Source organism: Dipodomys merriami, unplaced genomic scaffold (genome assembly GCF_024711535.1).
Source record: "Dipodomys merriami isolate MVZ:Mamm:240054 unplaced genomic scaffold, mDipMer1.0.p SCAF_6, whole genome shotgun sequence".
In the NCBI taxonomy this organism is placed as follows: Eukaryota; Metazoa; Chordata; class Mammalia; order Rodentia; family Heteromyidae; genus Dipodomys; species Dipodomys merriami.
Genome location: NW_027206179.1, coordinates 1736740 through 1754728, shown reverse-complemented (window position 1 = coordinate 1754728; position 17989 = coordinate 1736740). Strand labels below are relative to the sequence as shown.

At 54.1% G+C, this 17989-nt stretch overlaps 2 protein-coding genes across 5 annotated transcripts in view; one reads left to right on the top strand and one right to left on the bottom strand.

Annotated features, from left to right (window-relative positions):
* Col5a3 (collagen type V alpha 3 chain) overlaps window positions 1-8507 on the bottom strand; it is a 44259-nt gene extending 35752 nt beyond the window's left edge. For all 4 annotated transcript variants that reach the window (XM_070002310.1, XM_070002312.1, XM_070002311.1 and 1 more), the window contains exons 1-5: window positions 8366-8507; window positions 1565-1726; window positions 1252-1441; window positions 1004-1160; window positions 121-225 (exon numbers count right to left, since the gene is read on the bottom strand). In XM_070002310.1, coding sequence (XP_069858411.1) covers window positions 121-225; window positions 1004-1160; window positions 1252-1441; window positions 1565-1726; window positions 8366-8438 — 687 coding nt within the window. In that variant the 5' untranslated portion in view covers window positions 8439-8507. The remainder of the gene's footprint in view (window positions 1-120; window positions 226-1003; window positions 1161-1251; window positions 1442-1564; window positions 1727-8365) is intronic.
* Window positions 8508-9740: 1233 nt separating this feature from the next.
* Window positions 9741-14642, top strand: Rdh8 (retinol dehydrogenase 8). Its single transcript, XM_070002011.1, has 6 exons — window positions 9741-9843; window positions 11415-11576; window positions 12117-12296; window positions 13452-13545; window positions 14147-14330; window positions 14427-14642. Exons 1-6 carry the CDS (start codon window positions 9741-9743, stop codon window positions 14640-14642), a joined length of 939 nt encoding a protein of 312 aa, XP_069858112.1.
* The last annotated feature ends 3347 nt before the right edge of the window (window positions 14643-17989 follow it).

Sequence of the window (17989 nt, the reverse complement as noted above, 5' to 3'; positions counted from 1 at the left end):
TGGGATCCATCCACTAGTGCAGAATTCTCATTCCTGAGAGTTGGAGTCAGGGTGACTCAGGGCGGGTAGGGCCGTAGCTCACACACACACACACACACACACACACACACACACACTCACCCCTGTGGTTGTGGGATCCGCGGGTTCACAGCCAGGGAGGTACTGTTCGCAGGCCTGGAAGGCGGCCTGGGGGTCTGGGATTATCAGAAGTTCCTGGATGTCCCCCTTGAGAGAGGATGGGGACAGGGGAAAGTTACAGGCTCACCCCAGGTACTCCCCTGGGCACCCCAAGCGTGTGTGTGTGTGTGTGTGTGTGTCTATGTGTGTGTGTGTGTGTGTCAGTCCTGGGTCTTGAACTCAGAGCCTAGGCACTGTCCCTGTGCTCTTTCCTTCAAGGCTAGTGTTTTACCACTTGAGCCACAGCGCCACCTCCGGCTTTCTGGTGGTTCTCTGGAGATAAGAGTCTCATAGACTTTCTCCCCCAGGCTGGCTTTGAACCGCGATCCTCCATATCTGGAGGCCTGTCTGGGACAGGGGCTTTGCTCAGCCCAGGGCCTGGGGGTCAGGGAAAAATGCATCTACGCAGGACAGATGTAGGCTGGGACCCCTGGGTGCCAAGTATGCGTGACATGAATTCAATCTTTCCTTCTCTGGGCTTCTGAGGGTGACAAAGGTCACCACCCCTTCCTGATAGGTGGGGTGCAATACTCGACTGAGCAGGGCTCCGGTGGCTCACGCCTGTCATTCCAGCTACTTCAAGAGGCTGAGATCTGAGGATCGCGGTTCAAAGCCAGCCTGGGCAGGAACCTCCGTGAGACTCTCATCTCCAATTAATCACAGAAAAAATCCAGAAGCGGTGCTGTGGCTCAAGTGGTAGAGCACTCGCCTTGAGCTGAAGCAGCTCAGGGACAGCGCCCAGGCCCGGAGTTCAAACCCCACAACAACAACAAAAAAATTCAAAGCCACCTTCTGTCTCAGTTTCCCTCCTCTCTGAACTCCCTACCTCAAAACTTTCTTCCTGAAACTCCTGGGTCCCCAAAACCATGTGTCCAGCCGTACTGATGACCCCAGGTCCTCTTCCCGAGACAGACGGCTGGCGTTCACAGTCAGTGACCAGCGTGGCCACGTCGCCGTCCACGCTGACCGCCACACGGTGCCACCTACCAGGGCGGGAGAAGGGAGAGGGGTCTCAGTGCTGGGGTGTCTCACCCGGCGGCAACTTGGGGACCCCCCCTCCTTCAATATTCTCACCTGCCATCTGTGAGGTTGACAGGTGGAGGGAGGGGACTCCAGGAGGCCCCTACGATGCCCAGGCCTGGCCCCAGCGCCAGCCCCAGCTGCCTGGCACCCTTTTCATCATAAATAGACAGAAGAATGGAGCGCCCAGCTGACCGGGCACGCAGAGTGGCCAGCACAGAGAAGTTCTCAGGAAATCGCCCGTCTGAGTGGAAGGAGAGGAAAGGGGTGTGTTGGGGGAGGGGAGAGACAGGTCAGCAGACCCCCCCTCCAGTGACATGCATCTCTCCAGCCATGACTTCCGGTCCCTCCTCCTGCTCTCACTCACCCGGGAAGAGCTCCAGGGTGGGGACACTGAGCACGCTGGCCTTGCCCACTCGGAATGCCCGGTCACCCTCTGGAACTCTGTGGGGACACAGGCCAGGCCTTTCAGGGACACCAGCCTGGCCCCCTCGCACACCTAGAACCTCCAAGACATCCACGGGCTCCGCTGTAGAGAGAAAACCAGGGTGGGATCGGGCGGTTAGAACCAGCCCAGGACCCTAGGGTTATGAGTTGGGAAGAAGCAGTGAGGGCTGGGTGCTGGTGCTCACGCCTGTAATCCCAGCTACTCAGGAGGCTGAGATGTGAGGATCGAGGTTCAAAGGCAGCTGGGGCAGGAAAGGCTGTGACTCTTCCCTCCAATGAACCCGCAAAAAGCCAGAAATGAAGCTGTGGCTCAAGTGACAGAGTACCAGCTTTGAGGAGTAAAATAAAATAAAAAAGCTGGGGGCCGGGCACCGGCGGCTCGCGCCTGTCATCCTAGCTACTCAGGAGGCTGAGATCTGAGGTTCACAGTTCAAAGCCAGCCCGGGCAGGAAACGTCTGTGAGACTCTTTTTTTGGGGGGGTCCAGTCATGGGGCCTGAACTCTGGGCCTGGGCGCTGTCCCTCAGCGCCACTTCTGGCTTTTTTTTTTAATGTGGTGCTGAGGAATCGAACCCAGGGCCTTAGGCATGCAAGGCAAGCGCTCTACCACTGAGCCACCTTCCCAGCCCCGTGAGTCTCTTATCTCCAATAAACCACTCAGAAAACCAGAAGCCTTTTCACCTTGAGCTGAAGAGCTGAGGGACAGCGCTCAGGCCCAGAGTTCAAGCCCCACAACTGACCAAAAAGAAAAAAAGTTCAGGGACAGCACCTGGACCTTGAGGTCAAGCCCCAGGACACACACACACACACACAAAGCACATAGGCCCAGGACTAACAACATGTCTCTCCCCCCCACCCCCTTGATGGCCCCACAGATGTTTTGGGCCGCATTCGTCTGTTGATTCCTCTTATTTATTTTTTTCCCTTGCTTTTTGGTGAGGGAAAAAAAAAAACAAAAAAAAAAAAAGCTGACCTAGTTCTAGAATGAATCAAAACTTCCTGGCTTGAGCCCCAGAGCCAAACTGTCCCCTATTTCTACTCCCCCGCACGGGCTGGTCTGGAGCCCCCTTGCCAGGGGAAACCCGTGGGGGTGGGGGGGGAAGGTAGGGGGTGGGAGGGAGCTGGTATTTGCTCACCCCTCCCCCTCCGGTCTCCTCCTTTGACCTCCAGTTTTTCTGAAGAGCCTTGGACCCCCTTCCTCCACCCCGCGGGCCTCCATACCCAGAGCACTGTCTCCCCTCACTTTTCTTTTAGATCTCTACCCCTTTGATTTTGGCTCTGGTGTTTGTTTTGGGTTTTCACACCCACCCGTCCTAGGGGCTTGAACTCTGGGCCTGAGGCGCTGTCCCTCAGCTCTTCAGCTCAAGGCGAGCGCTCTACCACTGAGCCACCTTCCCAGCCCTTGTCTCTGAGTTTTTGAGCTCAAGCCTGATCAGCTCTACCACTTAGAGCCGCAGCACCACTTCCAGCTTATTTTTGGTGGTTCATTGGAGATAAGAGTCTAATGGAGGGGGCTGGGAAGGTGGCTCAGTGGTAGAGCACTTGCCTTGCATGCTCGAGGCCCTGGGTTTGATTCCTCAGCACCACATAAGCAAAAAGAAAAAAAAAAAAAAAGTCTCATGGAGCCGGGCGCCGGTGGCTCCCACCTGTCATCCTAGCTACTCAGGAGGCTGAGATCTGAGGATCACGGTTCAAAGCCAGTCCAGTCAGGAAAGCCCATGAGACTCTTATCTCCAATGAACCACCAGAAAATCAGAAGTGGCACTGTGGCTCAAGTGGAAGAGCACTCGCCTTGAGCTGAAGAGCTGAGGGACAGCACCCAGGCCCAGAGTTCAAGTCCCATGACCAACAACAACAACAAAAAAAAGAGTTTCATGGACTTCCTGGCCCAGGCTAGCTTATAGGCATGAGCCACCAGTGCCTGACTTCTATTGTTTCGAGTTTGATTTGGCTTTTGAGATGGAGGGGGGAGGAGTGGGGGGGGTATCTCACTAACTTCTCTCAGGCTGGCATTGAACTCAAAGGTCCTGCTGTCTCTGCCGCCGGAGTGGCTGAGATTACAGGTGGCTGCCACCCTGCCCATCCTAGATGCTAACTTCTTTGTTGATGCCTGCCGCAGTCTTATCTAGCCCTCTGATTTCTTCCTCCCTGTTTCTCTCTCATTCCTTCCTGTGACCTCTTCCTTTGGCCTCTGTCACTCTGAGCTGCGAATAGCTACAATAAATGGCTCTCGCTCTCTCTCTTTCTCTCCTCTCTCTTCTCTCTTGACCTACAACTCAGGGTCACCTTTCCACCCTCCCCCCAACCCTCTCCCTCTCTCAACCTAGAAAAAGAAGACACTGATGTGCTCCAACCCGACCTTAATCCAGGCCCCACCCCGGGCAGCCATGGCTAATGTTAAGTGGAAACACATGGCTTGGGCAGGACCTGTGGGGGCTTCCCTGGGGTCCCCCCTCCTCCTCTAGGCCCCAAGCCTCTGCCTGGCCCCTCCCCCACCCTCAGCCGACTGCCCCACTAACCCGGTGACCCAGCCTCTTGGCAAGAAGCTAGATTGGGCCCAATCTGCCATGATCTCACCCCTCCCCTGTGGGGGGTGGGGGATGGCTCTGCTGATCTCATGGCTGGGAAGTGGAACTGGGGGGCCAGATTCAGGGGAGGTAAAGGCTTAGATGAAGACCCCCCCCATCCTAGCTCTTTCTGAGACAGAAGTGTCGAGTTCCAAACTCCACAGACCCCCCCCCTCCCTAGCTCCAGTCCCTGATCTCTCCTGCCCCTACTTTCTCTCCTTCCCTCTCTCCCTCTCCTTCTCCCCCTCCCCCTCCCCTTCCTCCTCCCCCTCCCCCCCCCTCTCTGATGTCCCTTGTTAAGCAGGTACACCACACTTGAGCCTCACCCACCCAGCCCCCTTTCTGTCTTCTGGTATGTTACAGGTAGGGCCTCCCAAGTTTTCGCCCCAGAGCCAGCCTCAGATTAGGATCCTCCCTGTGGAGGTGAGATTGCAAGTGAGAACCATCCACACTCGGTTTATTGATTGAGATGAGGTCTCACTCACTTTGCATTCCCACAGCCCTGGAAGCTCAGTCCTTCTAATCTCTGCCTCCCACATTGCTGGGATTATAGGCAGGAGCCATCATACCCGGCTCATCCTGGTCCCATTCACTTTTTATTTTCTCTTTTAAAAAAAATTCTTTATTTATTTATTTATTGTGCCAGTCCTGGGCTTGAACTCAGGGCCTGAGCATTGGTCCTGAGCTTCTTTGGCTCAAAGCTAGCGCTCTACCACTTGAGCCACAGCGCCACTTCCAGCTTTTTCTGTGTATGTGGTACTGAGGGATGGAACCCAGGGCTTCATGAATGCTAGGCAAACACTCTGCCACTGAGCCACCTCTCCAGCCATCTGTCCCATTTTCTATTCCCATTTTTCAGTTCTCTGCACTCAGCCCTGAATCCATCAATAAATCAGTCTCATTCCCTTCCTCTGTATATCCGGATTTGATTACTCCTTCCATTTCTGACTCTCTAGGGCTTGAACTCAGGGCCTGGGTTCTGCCCCTGAGCTTTTGAGCTCAAGGCTAACGCTCTACCACTTGATCCATAGCTCTACTTCCAGCTTCTGGGTGGAAGCAAGAAATCTCACAGACTTTTCTGCCCAGGGCTGGCTTCAAACCATGATCTTTAGATCTCAGCCTCCTGAGTAGCTGGGATTATAGGCATGAGCCATAGTGTCCTGCTTCTCTACACATGTTTAACTGTCTCCATCTCTCTCTGCCCCACCCCCATCTTTAATTGCCCGCTCAGTGGCCGAGCTATGTGCAAAGTATTTGGGTTACAGCTCTCTAGGGCTAAAGATCTGGACTCCCAGGCTCTCCACACCACAAGGGTCAGTTCCCCTGGGGGATGGGGGGAGCAGAAAAATCACCCCAACTGCCCAAGCTCCCTACACCTCACCCTGCCCCACCCCAGCCTCTTTACAGTGGAAAAGGGGTCTCCCTGGGGGCCATGGTTCATTCCCATTACAAAAGTCCTTCCTGGCATCTAACCCAAAGAGCTCCTGCTGCTGTCTGCTGTCCCTTGTGTAATGACCTTTGGGAAACTGACTGGCCTTTCTTTCCATGGCTGGCTGAGGGACAAGAAGACACACTAGAGGCATTGAGTCCCGCCTGCAGGGTTGGAAGGTTGGGGGGAGGGTCTGTCAAGGACCTAGCTCCCCATTCCCTACCCACCCACCCCACACACAAGCACCCTCTTCCTGTGCTGGCCAAAGCCCTAGGGAGATGCTGGGTGGGTGGGGTCTAAGACACAGAGGATGACAAAGCGGGGAGCAGACAGGAATGAGGCTGGGGTTCCCCGCCTTCAAGATGGTCAGAGAGGAGAGGTGGTGTGGACAAATCCACGAGGGTGTGTGTGATTGTCCCAGTGTGGGTGTCTGGATGCATGGAGGGGGTGGAGGAGACAGCATGTATGCGAACAGTTGGTTGGTCTCTGGTGGTGTGTGTTGGTGAAGTTGTTCGGCACGTGGCTGGGTGTTGGTGTGAGTGGAGATGTTCAGGCCCTGCGGGGTGGTCAATAGCTGGGACTGGTTGTGAGGGTGGGTGAGAGAATGGAGCCATGGCAGCCAATAGGTGATTGGTGGGAATGCTGTGTGACTCTGTGTGTGTGTGTATGTGTGTGTGTGTGCGTGTGTGAATCTGGAAGCGTAGGAGGGTGACAGGGCCTGGCAGGAGGCCGGGCTGGGGTTGTGTCTAGGGGGGCCCAGGGTGTGGCCATGGTGTCCCACATTTCCTGGCAGTCCCTGGAGTCTCACAGCCGGCAGGAGCCGTGGGTGTGTGAGCATGGGAAAGGGGCAGACACCCGGCAGGACTGGACAGAAATTTGGGGCAGTGTGGTACAGTGCACATACGTGTGTGTGTGCGTACACGTGAGTGTGTGTGCCTTAGCTTCTGGCAGATCCCACCCTGAGGATCTTTCTAGATTGGGGGGAATCTCTGATCATCCATTCCACCAATTTCTTTTTTTTTTTTTTTGGGTCCGGTCGTGGGGCCTGAACTATGGGCCTGGGCACTGTCCCTCAGCTCTTCAGCTCAAGGCTAGTGCTCTACCACTTGAGCCACAGCGCCACTTCTGGCTTTTTTCTTTTTGCTTATGTGGTGCTGAGGAATCGAACCCAGGGCCTTGAGCATGCAAGGCAAGCGCTCTACCACTGAGCCACCTTCCCAACCCCAATTTCAAGAGCCACAGAGACCTCTTCACCCTGAGGGACTCCCCCTACCCCCTCATCCTCTCCCCCCCACCCTCCCCCCCACCCCCCCATCCAAGCCCTGCCGGCGCCCAGCCAGATGTGCACAGCTGGGCGTGCGTCAGCTCTGACTCACGCCGGCCTGTGGTCCCCCCTCCTCCCACCCCCACCCCACCCCCGCCCTGGGACCTCTGGTGAGGGGCGGGGAGAGGGGAGGGGCGGGGGGAGGTGAAGACGGTGCCCTGAGAAATTCTTCGGGAAAAACAGGCCGGCTGGGGTGGGGGCCCCGCGCCCCGCCCCGCCCCGCCCCGCCCCGCCCCGCCCCGCGCCCCGCGGCCCTGTCCATGGTGCTGACCGCGCTGGCTCTGGGGACCGCGGAGGAAGGGGGGGGAGACGGGGGAGGAGGGCTGGGAGGAAAGGAGGGGGCGCGGGGCAGAGGAAGGATGGGGTGAAACCATCCTCTAGGGGATCCCTGCATTGCTCCACACAGACACCGGCCCCCAACTTCAGAATCAGAGATTGGCTTCTAATACAGCTCCCCAAACCCAGCCAGCGCGGCCACAGCTGCCCGCACAAGGCCACACACGCACATGTGTAACACACGCACAAGCACACACACACACACAGGTCAGACCCAGGATTCTCATCTCTCACAACACCCAAACAACTCAGCATGTCCAGGGCTGCACGCAGCAGCATACACTTACAAACCGCCTCCATTTCCTTCCTTCCTCCCTCCTTCTTTCCTTCTTTCCTTCCTTCCATCCCTCCCTCCTTCCCTCCTTCCTTCTCTCCCTCCTTCCTTCCCTCCCTCTTTCCCTCCTTCCTTCCTTCCTTCCTTCCCTCCTTCCTTCCTTCCTTCCCTCCTTCCTTCCTTCCTTCCTTCCTTCCCTCCTTCCTTCCTTCCTTCCTTCTTTTTGTGCCTGTCCTGGGACTTGAACTCAGGGCCTGGGCACTATTTCTGAACTTCTTCTTCTCAAGGCTAGTGCCCTTCCATTTGGGCCACAGCTCCATTTCCAGCTCTTTGTGGTTCATTGGAGATAAGAGCCTCACGGACTTTCCTGACCAGGGCTGGCTTCGAACCACCATCCTCAGATCTCAGCCTCCTGAGTGACCAGGCTGACAGGGTGAGCCCCCAGGTGCCTGGCTCCTGGCCGGTTCTGTTGTTTGTTTTCTTTTGCTTTGGCTCGGTGCTAGCACTCTACTCCTTGAGCCACAGCTCCACTTCTGGCTTTTCCATTGGAGATGAGTCTGGCATCCACCGGCTGTCCTCAGACCTCAGCCTCCCGGGTGGCCGGGATGGCAGGCGTGCACCACAGCGCCCATCCCCACGCACCCCTCTGTCCACACCGCACACACGTTTCCCGGGTCCCCCCTCCCTTCCCACACCCCACAAATCAGCCAGAGGTGGACATCGTGCTCACCTGCACCCCGTGTGCCCCCTCATCCGCACCCCAAAGCCCGTACGCTCCCCCTCCAAGCTCACCGGCCCGCGTCCAGGGCAGCAGCTGCAGCGCGGCCAGCAGCGAGCAGAGGCCCAGGCCCCGGCAGCCGTCCATCCCCAGCGCCTGGCGGGGCCCCGGACCGGGGACCGGGACTCAGCGGGGCAGAGGCTCGGGGCAGCCCGGCCGGACAGCAGCGCAGCCGCAGGACTGGCGGAGCCCGCGCCCCAGGCCGCACCCTGCGCCCCCGGCGCCCCGCGGGGAGGAGCTGGGGGGGAGGGAACACGGGGCGGGGGCGGACAGGGGGGAGGGGAGTGTGTCCCGTGCGCTGATTGGCTGGCTGGAGCCTGGGCTGGAAGCGGGGAGGTGCCCCACCCACCCACCGCGGGAAGGGCCGCTCCTAGTCTGCCTGAGAATTCGAGGTTCCAGCCTTAGCCCCCCCCCACGCTCCTCGCAGATCTGAGGTTCAGAGGCCTGGGATTAGGGGAGCATCCTCATCCTAGCCCACCCCCATCACCCCCAAGCTGGCTTCCTTATCCGCACTCTAGATTTCCATCTCTGTACTCACATCTCAGAATCTGGGGGTTCTGGTACACTGAACTCGCCATCTCCAAACATCTAGATTTTGCTCTCCTCTAGATTCCTTGCCTTGCTAGGACTAGAACCCGGGGCTCACCAACCCCCAACCACTGCACCTCCTTTCTCCCCTTCCCCTCCCCCGTTCCTCTGCCTCTCCTCCCACCAAAGAGGACCCAAAGGGCTGGATCCTTGGCCCCAAATACCCCCACACACACACACACACACTGGCAGCTCCGTCCCAGCCCAGGCTCCATAGACAAAGAGTCTCTGTGTCCTTGGAGAAAAGGGGGTGGGGCCCCATCTGGCGTGAGGAAGAGATTGGGGGGCCCCTGGAGTGGGAGAAAAAGAGGGAGTTCCCCCCCCCAAAAAAAACCCAGCCTATTCTTATCCCCTTTAGACCCCTCCACCAGGGATCTCAAACTATATCAAAATGTGGTTTAAAAGATTCTCACCAAGTTCCTACTCTGCACGCCCTTGCTAGGAAGTTCTTCCTACAGTCTAACTTCTGGTGCTTTAACTGCACTCTTCCGACAGTTCTACAAGCCCCGGCCTGGGACCACAGTTTCTGGGGTTTTCCCTTACTCTTTTCCTCCAATTAGAGATTCTTTTTTTTTTTTTCCTTTCATTCAGAGTAAGCAAAGGAAAAAGAAAAAAAAAATGTTCTCCTAATTCCTCACACTGGACTGAAACTCCAGGAGAGATCTCCTGGCCCTGTTCCCAGCAGGAGATTAGGCAGATAGCTTAAGCAAAGTTGCAGACGAGCTGGGGGGGGGAGGGGAGTGGTGGATGTGGGATGGGGCAGTGCCCCTCCATGTCAGGTCACGTGTCCAAGAGGGCAACATGGCGGCTTCCCCACGGACAGTGCTGATCTCCGGATGTTCTTCAGGAATCGGCCTGGAACTTGCAGTCCAGCTGGCTCATGATCCTAGGCAGTGTTACCAAGGTAAGGGGCCCAGGGTGCGGCCCGAGCACAGCAGGGGTTGGACTGAATCCTCAAGACTCCCCCCAACCCCTCTCCATTGTCTCCCTTCCAGTGCCACTTGAGGGTTTAGACCTGTTTCTTGGGTGCTAGGCATGACCCTGGGTGTCTAAAAGAGAGCTAGCTGGCTGGGTGCATGAGAGGTTTTTTGTTTTTTGCCAGTCCTGGGGCTTGAACTCAGGACCTGAGCATCATCCCTTTTTGCTCAAGGCTAGCACTCTACCACATGAGCCACAGCGCCACCTCCAGCTTTTTCTGTGTATGTGGTACTGAGGAAGCGAACCCAGGGCTTCATGCATGCTAGGCAATCACTCTACCACTGAGCCACCTTCCCAGCCCAGCAGTGTTTTGTTATTGTTGTTGTTTTAAAGAACTGTTCCAGGAAGACTTTCCTGCCTGCCCAGCTTCCTTTCAGTTGACCCAGACAAGAAAGAAGAGCCTCCGTGAAGTTCCTCCCCAGATTACTGCACTGAGCTAAACCTCTTAGAAGCACCCAGACTTAGAGCTTAGAGGCAGATCTTTCCTTCTGGCACTTCCTATAGGTCTGGAGCGCATGGTTCCAACGTGTACCCCCGCCCTAGCAACCTCTGACCCATAGCAGACTGCCAAGGAGGGCAGCAAGGGCTGTTGCTCAAGAGGAGACTGGGGGGAAGGCGGAAGCTCTGGGGTTCAGAGCTTCAGTCTAGTTGGCACAGCTGTATCATCCAGCCCTCTCCTCTGCCCTCTGTTTTGTGTGTGTGTGTGTGTGTGTGTGTGTGTGTGTGTGTGTGTCCCCATCCTGGAGCTAGATCTCAGGGCTTGAGTGCTGGGCTTTTCTCCCCTCAAGGCTAACACAGTTCCACTTATAGCTTTTTGGCTGATTCATTGGAAATAAAGGGTCTCACAGACTTTCTTGCCCTGGTTGGCTTTGAACCTAGATTCTCAGATCTTAGCCTCCTGAGCAGCCAGGATTGTAGGCGTGAGTCACCAACACTAGGCTCACAGTCTTTCTTTGTGTTGTCTTTCTCATTAGCTATAAGTTCCATAAAAGCAGATGCTGCATCTTATTTAGCCCCAGCATCCAGAATAAAGTGCAGTGTACAGGAGATACCCAGTGTTTGTGGATAGATAGATAGATGGATGAATAAAAACAGATAGGTGGATGGATGGATGGGTGGGCAGGTAGATGGATAAGTGGATGAATGGATGAATGAGTGGATGGATCGATGATAGATGGAAGGATGAGGCGATGGATGGACATTAGATGGGTAGGGTGAGTGGATGGATGAATGGGTGGATGGATGGGTGAGTAGCTGGATAGATGGGTGAGTGGGTGGATGGGTGGATAGGTGAGTGGTTGGAGAGATGGGTGAAGGGATGGGTGAATGAGTGTGTAGATGAATTGGTGGATGGATAGAGGGGCAGATAGATGGATGTGGGTGTGCATGAATGTGTGCATCTGTTGAATATGTGGTATGTAAAATTGCACTGCTCACATAAGATCATAGAAACACACAGGGGATGGAGCCTGTCCTGTCTCTGATCTCTGTCCCCAGTGGTAGCCACCATGAGGGACCTTGGAAAGAAGGAGGCCCTGGAGGCATCTGCTGGCAGTGCTCTGGGGAAGACTCTCACCGTGGCGCAGCTGGATGTGTGCAATGATGACTCAGTGGCCCAGTGCCTCAGTCACATCCCAGGAGGGGACGTGGATGTGTTGGGTGAGACTTTCCCCTTTCCCTGGACCAAGAATAGACAAGGCGTGAACACCAGCCCTCTGGCTCCTTCTCACCCTGAATAAAGAGGTAGACCAGTTGTTCAAGAGCCAGGAACACCCATCAGTTCACTGGAGATGTCAAGAGCCATTTGAGATCTGTTTTGTTTTGTTTGGGGGGTGGCATGGAATGGACTAGACGTTCCCACATATGAAGAAAACCATATGTGGTTGGGAAAAATTACTTCTAATGAGTCACCTGGAGGAGTAATTATTATGAAGCAACAACTCATGGTCTCTAAGCAGGAGGGTGATGAAACCATTTCGGTGCAATTTGGGGGCTGAGCTGAATTGCTCACGCCTTACAGGAAATTTAGTTTCCAAGAGTTCTCCCACCCACCTGGGGCCCAGAGTTGCCTGAAACAAACCCCTGTGTTTCAACCTTCCCAAGGGCCTGCATGTATCCACCCATGATACCCTGGACTCAAAGTGGAGTGGGGTGATTGATGGGGAGACCTCAAGGTAACACCCAACACTTCTTCCTCAGTGAATAATGCAGGAGTGGGGCTGGTGGGCCCCCTGGAGGGGCTCAGCATAACTACCATGCAGAACGTCTTTGACACCAACTTTTTTGGGGCCATCCGTCTGGTCAAAGCTGTGCTTCCAAGCATGAAGAGGAGACGACGGGGTCACATCGTGGTGGTCAGCAGTGTTATGGGACTTCAAGGTGAGCCCTGGACTCCCACCCTTAGAGTGACCCTCCCCAGAGGGTGGACAAGAGCTTAGCTCCTATTCCAAAGGAGCCTAAGAGAGCTAAGTGGATAAGTGGATGGATGGATGGATGGATGGATGGATGGATGGATGGATGGATGGATGAATGGGTGTGTGGATAAATAGATAGATGGATGGATGGGTGAATAGATAGATGGGTGGATGGCTAGATGGATGGGTGAATAGACAGATGGGTAGATGATGGATGGATGGGTGGATGGATGGATGGATGAAGGGATAGGTAAATAGGTGGGTGGATGGATAGATGGATGGATGAAGGGATAGGTAAATAGGTAGATGGATGGATGGATGGATGAATAGATAGGTGAATGGGTAGATGGATGGATGAATGGATAGGTGAATGGGTGGATGGATGGATGAATGGATGGATGGTTGGTTGGTTGGTTGGATGGATGGAGAGCTAAGATGAGAGGTATCTTGCAGCTCAAAAAGAAAGCTCTGGGATGGATTAACTAGGCCTGCCCTGGCATAAGAATAGGTGGCAAATGGCATGTGTGCCATTGATGCCATCCACATCCCAGAATCAACTCCACTTCTGACACAACCACTTCCCCAAGCCCAAAAGAACCATCAGTACTCCTTCCCCTGAGACTCCTTCTTGCCAAAGATCTCCCACCAGACCCTGGAGAGGTCTAGATTGAGGATCCTTAGACTGAGCAGAAAAAGAGAGTAGCAGTTGATTAGTGATGTCTGTCATGGGCCTACCCTCACAGATACCTGCTTGCCATCCATGCTTCCAAGAGTGAGACTACCCTCCTAGAACCTTCTAGACTCCCACCCTCCCTCCACCTGGAAAAGTTCCAGAGCTCTGCTTCTCCTTGTTCATCTTCAAAACTCATTCAACACCTAATAATAAGACCCTTAATGAGATTCCCCTTATTCTCACTCCATCACTGAGGGACCCACAAAGCCCATCACACAGGCTGCCCAACACACATACACACACACACACACACACACACGCTCACACACATACACACACACACGAACACACACACATACACACACACATACACACACACACACACACACACACACACACACACACACACACACACACACACAGCCCTCTACCCTCCAACCCTCCCAGGTGTCATGTTCAATGATGTCTACGCCGCCTCCAAGTTTGCCCTGGAAGGATTCTTCGAGAGCCTCGCCATCCAATTGCTTCAATTCAATATCTTGTGAGAAGGGACAGACACTGGGGCAGAGCTGGGGCAAGGAGTTAGAGAGGAGGAGGGAAAGGGGAAGGGGAATGATGAGTAATGGCAGAGGGGACAGAGAGTAAGGATGGGGGAGACAGAGGCAGTGCAAGAGATGGAGGAAAAGCAGACAGGAAATAAAAGAGATACGGAAGCTGGGCACCAGTGGTTTACACCTGTCATCCTAGCCACGCAGGAGGCTGAGATCTGAGGATCACGGTTCAAAGCCAGCCCGGGCAGAAAGTCTGTGAAACTCTTATTTCCAATTAACCACCAGAAAATTAAAAGTGGCACTGTGGCTCAAGTGGTAGAGTGCTCGCCTTGAACTGAAGAGCTGAGGGACAGCACCCAGGCCCAGAGTTCAAGCCCCAGGACCAGCACAGAAAGATAGATAGATAGATAGATGATAGATAGATAGATGATAGATAGATAGATAGATAGATAGATAGATAGATAGATAGATAGATAGATAGATAGATAGATAGGTAGATAGATGGGGGGAGTGGAGGGGGTCAGTCCTGGGCAAAATGGAGGAGCCCTGGATCAGGACACCAGACCCACCCCAGCCCTGCCCCTTGCCCAGCGTCTCCCTGGTGGAGCCCGGCCCGGTGATCACAGAGTTCGAGGGGAAGCTGTTGGCTCAGATCTCTACAAGTGAGTTTCCAGGGGCTGATCCTGACACCTTGGCCTTCTTCCGGGACCTCTACCTCCCAGCCTCCGCGGAGCTCTTCCGCTCCGTGGGTCAGAGCCCACAGGATGTGGCCAAGGTAAGTGGCCCGGTAGTCACCGATGCCACATGTTGGTGGGCCTCAGGGGATCTCGAGAGTGGGGAGGGCTCCAGAGCTCAAGGCTCCATCCCACAGGTCATCGTCAAGGTCATCGGTGCAACCCGACCTCCCCTGCGAAGACAGACCAATGCGCGCTATGCTCCTCTGACAGTGCTCAGAGCTGTGGACCCCTCAGGCGGCCTGTACGTGCGGATGGCCCACAGACTCCTCTTCCGCTGGCCAGGCCTCCTCAGCCTGGGCCTTCGATGCCTGGCCGGTGGTTGCCTCCCCAAACGGGTGTGGCCAGGATGAGCAGGACAGAGGCTGGCACCGCCTCCTTCATCCACTCCGTGGGCAGGACTCGCGCTCATTCATAAATCCATTCATTCATAAAATCCCTTGGTCACCCAGGATGCATCCATTCATTCTAAGTTCATTCGTGAATGCATTTGCTCCTGCATGCATTCATTTATAAATGCACGCCTGCCTGCATAAATTCTTTCATGCATTCATTCAATCACTCATTTATTTGTTTGTTTGTTTTGTCGGTCATGGGCTTGAACTCAGGGCTTGGGTGCTGTCTCTGAGCTTTTGTGCTCAAGGCTGGCGCTCTACCACTTGAGCCACAGCTCCATTCCTGGCTTCTTGGTGCTTCATTGTCGAGGAGTCTTGTGGACTTTTCTCCCTTCGGTGGCTTTGAACAGTGATCCTCAGATCTCAGCCTCCTGAGTAGCTAGGATGACAGGTGTGAGCCATCAGGGTCCAACTTATAAATTCATTTGTCTTCCATGTGTCCATTCATTCCTAAATTCATTCAGCAAAATGCTCCACCTGCTTTGAGTTTCCATGTCAGGAAGTTGGAGCCAGCCTGGGCAGGCAAAGAGCTTCTTGGAAGAAGGTGTGATCTAAAAACAGGGTGACCCCAGACCAACGCCTCCCTCAGCGCACCCCGCACTTGGTGATCCTCTCTCCCCTCTCTCTTCCCTCCTCCCTTATTCCTCCCTTCCTTCCTTCCTTCCTTTGCTTCTTGATCATGGTGTCACTAGCAAAGTGTGTTTGTGTACACACTAGCCGGTCATTATTACAGGAAATAATAAACCCATCTTTGTGACACTTCAATTAAAAAAAAAAAAGTAGGACACTGGTGGCTCACGCCTGTCATCCTAGCCACACAGGAGGCTGAGATCTGAGGATCGAGGTTCAAAGCCAGCCTGGGCAGGAAAGTCTGTGAGACTCTTGTCTCCAATAAACCACCAGAAAACCGGAAGTGACACTGAGGCTCAAGTGGTAGAGCGCTCGCCTTGAGCTGAAGAGCTGAGGGACAGCGCCCAGGCCCAGAGTTCAAGCCCATGACCAGAAAAAAATAAAATCACTTGTGAGCCACAGGACTGAGTGTGAGACCCCCACAGGTGTCCCCAAGTCCCCTGACCCCCAGGGAAGGCGCAGCTGGCAGGAATGGCAGAGTGTCCCCTTCCTTCTGCCTCCAGCCAGGCCTTTCTCTTTCCCAAGGCTCCACCTGGGAAATTTCTCTGCTGCCCAAATGAGTGAGTCACCTTCTGTGGGGAAGACTTCTCCCAAGGCTGGAGGAAGCAAATGGAGCAAAGGCAAGCTGTTATTAAATCCCAGCTGGCGCCATTGCTCACCCGCCACTGTCGGCCAGTGTCCAGATGAAGATGCTGGACATCTTCAGAAGGCTCCTCCAGCCCGCCCCAGTCCAGCTGCCCTGGCCAAAACCCTCCCAGAGCTCTCTCAGATTCTGCAGCTGATCCTCCCTCCCCTCTCTCTTCTTCCCTCCAGAGCTCCTCCCATCCTTTCCTCTTTCCTTCCTTCCTGCCTCCTTCTTTCTTTCCTGAGCTGTTCCAGAAATGGATAGAACTGTGTTATACACTTTAGAATGGTGAAGAGAGTACAGGTGTGGCAACGCACACCTGTAATCCAAGCACTCAGTCAGCTGAGACAGGAGATCAGGAGTGTGAAACTAGCCAGGGATACAGGGCAATATCTTGTCTCAAAAACAGAAAGTTGGGGTTGAGGAGGTGGCTTAGGGGTAGAGCGCTTGCCGAGCATGCATGAAGCCCTGGGTTCCATTCTTCAGTGCCACATACACAGAAGAAGCCACAAGTGCTGCTGTGGTTCAAGTGGTAAAGTGCTAGCCTTGAGCAAAAGATGCCAGGGATAGTGTGCAGGCCCTGAGTTCAAGCTGCAGGACTGGTGGAAGGAAGGAAGGAAGGAAGGAAGGAAGGAAGGAAGGGAGGAAGGAAAGAAGGGAGGAAGGGACGGAAGGAGGGAGGGACGGAGGGAGGGATGGAGGGAGGGAGGGAGGGAGGGAAGGAGGGAGGGAGGGAAGCAAATATTTTTTATAATTTAAAGGCTAGGATGGTAGATTTTATTGTATGTACATTTTACCACAACTGAAAAATAAACACAATATATGTGTGTGCACACACGCACACATCCACATGTGTGTGCCAGTACTAGAACTTGAACTCAAGACCTGGGTGCATTTTGTTGTTGTTGTTGTTCAAGGCTGGCTCGACTTTATCACTTGGGCCATATCTCCACGTCTGGTTTTCTGGTGATTCATTGCAGATAAGAGTCTCACGGACTTTCCTGCCCAGGCTGGCTTCAAACCTTGATCCTCAGATTTCAGCCTCCTGAGTAGCTGGGATGACAGGCGTGAGCCAGGGGCGCCCAGTTCACAAAATACTTAATGCAAAAAAGAATATACAAGCCCATCTTATTGTTTTTCTGAAAAGCAGTGCACTAAGCACAAGTTTGCATTCGGGTTCTCTTCTGCATTGATATGTGTGCCTTGGAGGCTTTCTGTGATGGCTTCGCATGGGAATTCCCCCCTTGCATAGCACGCATCGTGGTGCAACGTGGGGCTGTGTGGGGCTTTGTGTCTGGGCCTCTCCTGCCAGGCCTGTGGTCAGCCGAGGTCCTTGGGGTCTAAGTGCAGCCATGACTAGCTCTTGCACTCATTGCCTCACACGTGTGCAAGGACTCTGCTCACAAAATGCTTCTGCCAAAAAAAAGAAAAAAAGAATCTGTGTATTTGTCATCGTGGTGAATGTGACCGAATTCATCCCCAGCGTTCGGAAGAGCTGTGTCCACACCCTAGCTTGCTTCACACCCTAGCTCGCTTGCTTTCCTATAGCCCTTGTGACTCAAGTGTATTTTCCCCGTGTGTGTGTGTGTGTGTGTGTGTGTGTGTGTGTGTGTGTGCGTGTGTGCGCGCGCGCATGCATGTGAGCTAGGCCTGGACCTTGAACTCAGGAGTTGGGTGCTGGTGCCTTACCACCTGAGCCACAGCTCCACTGCCAGCTTTTTGCTGGTTCATTGGAGATAAGAGTCTCAGGGGTTTCCTGCACAGGCTGGCTTTGAACCATGATCCTCAGGTCTCAGCCTCCTAGGCTGACAGGCATGAGCCACCAGCACCAGATATTTTCCCAAACTACAGGAGGCAAGGTAGTGTCCCAGTGAGGTTTGAACTTGCATTTGTGTTATTATGAGAGGGGTTGAACGTTTTCATAAGTAGCTTCATAGAATCTATAAAGAAATTGAGTGATTTAATGGAATTTTGTAACATTTAAAAATGAGAAATATTTGAGAATTAAAGATGAGTAATAAAGTTGATTTAGTAAATACTTTAAAAAAGA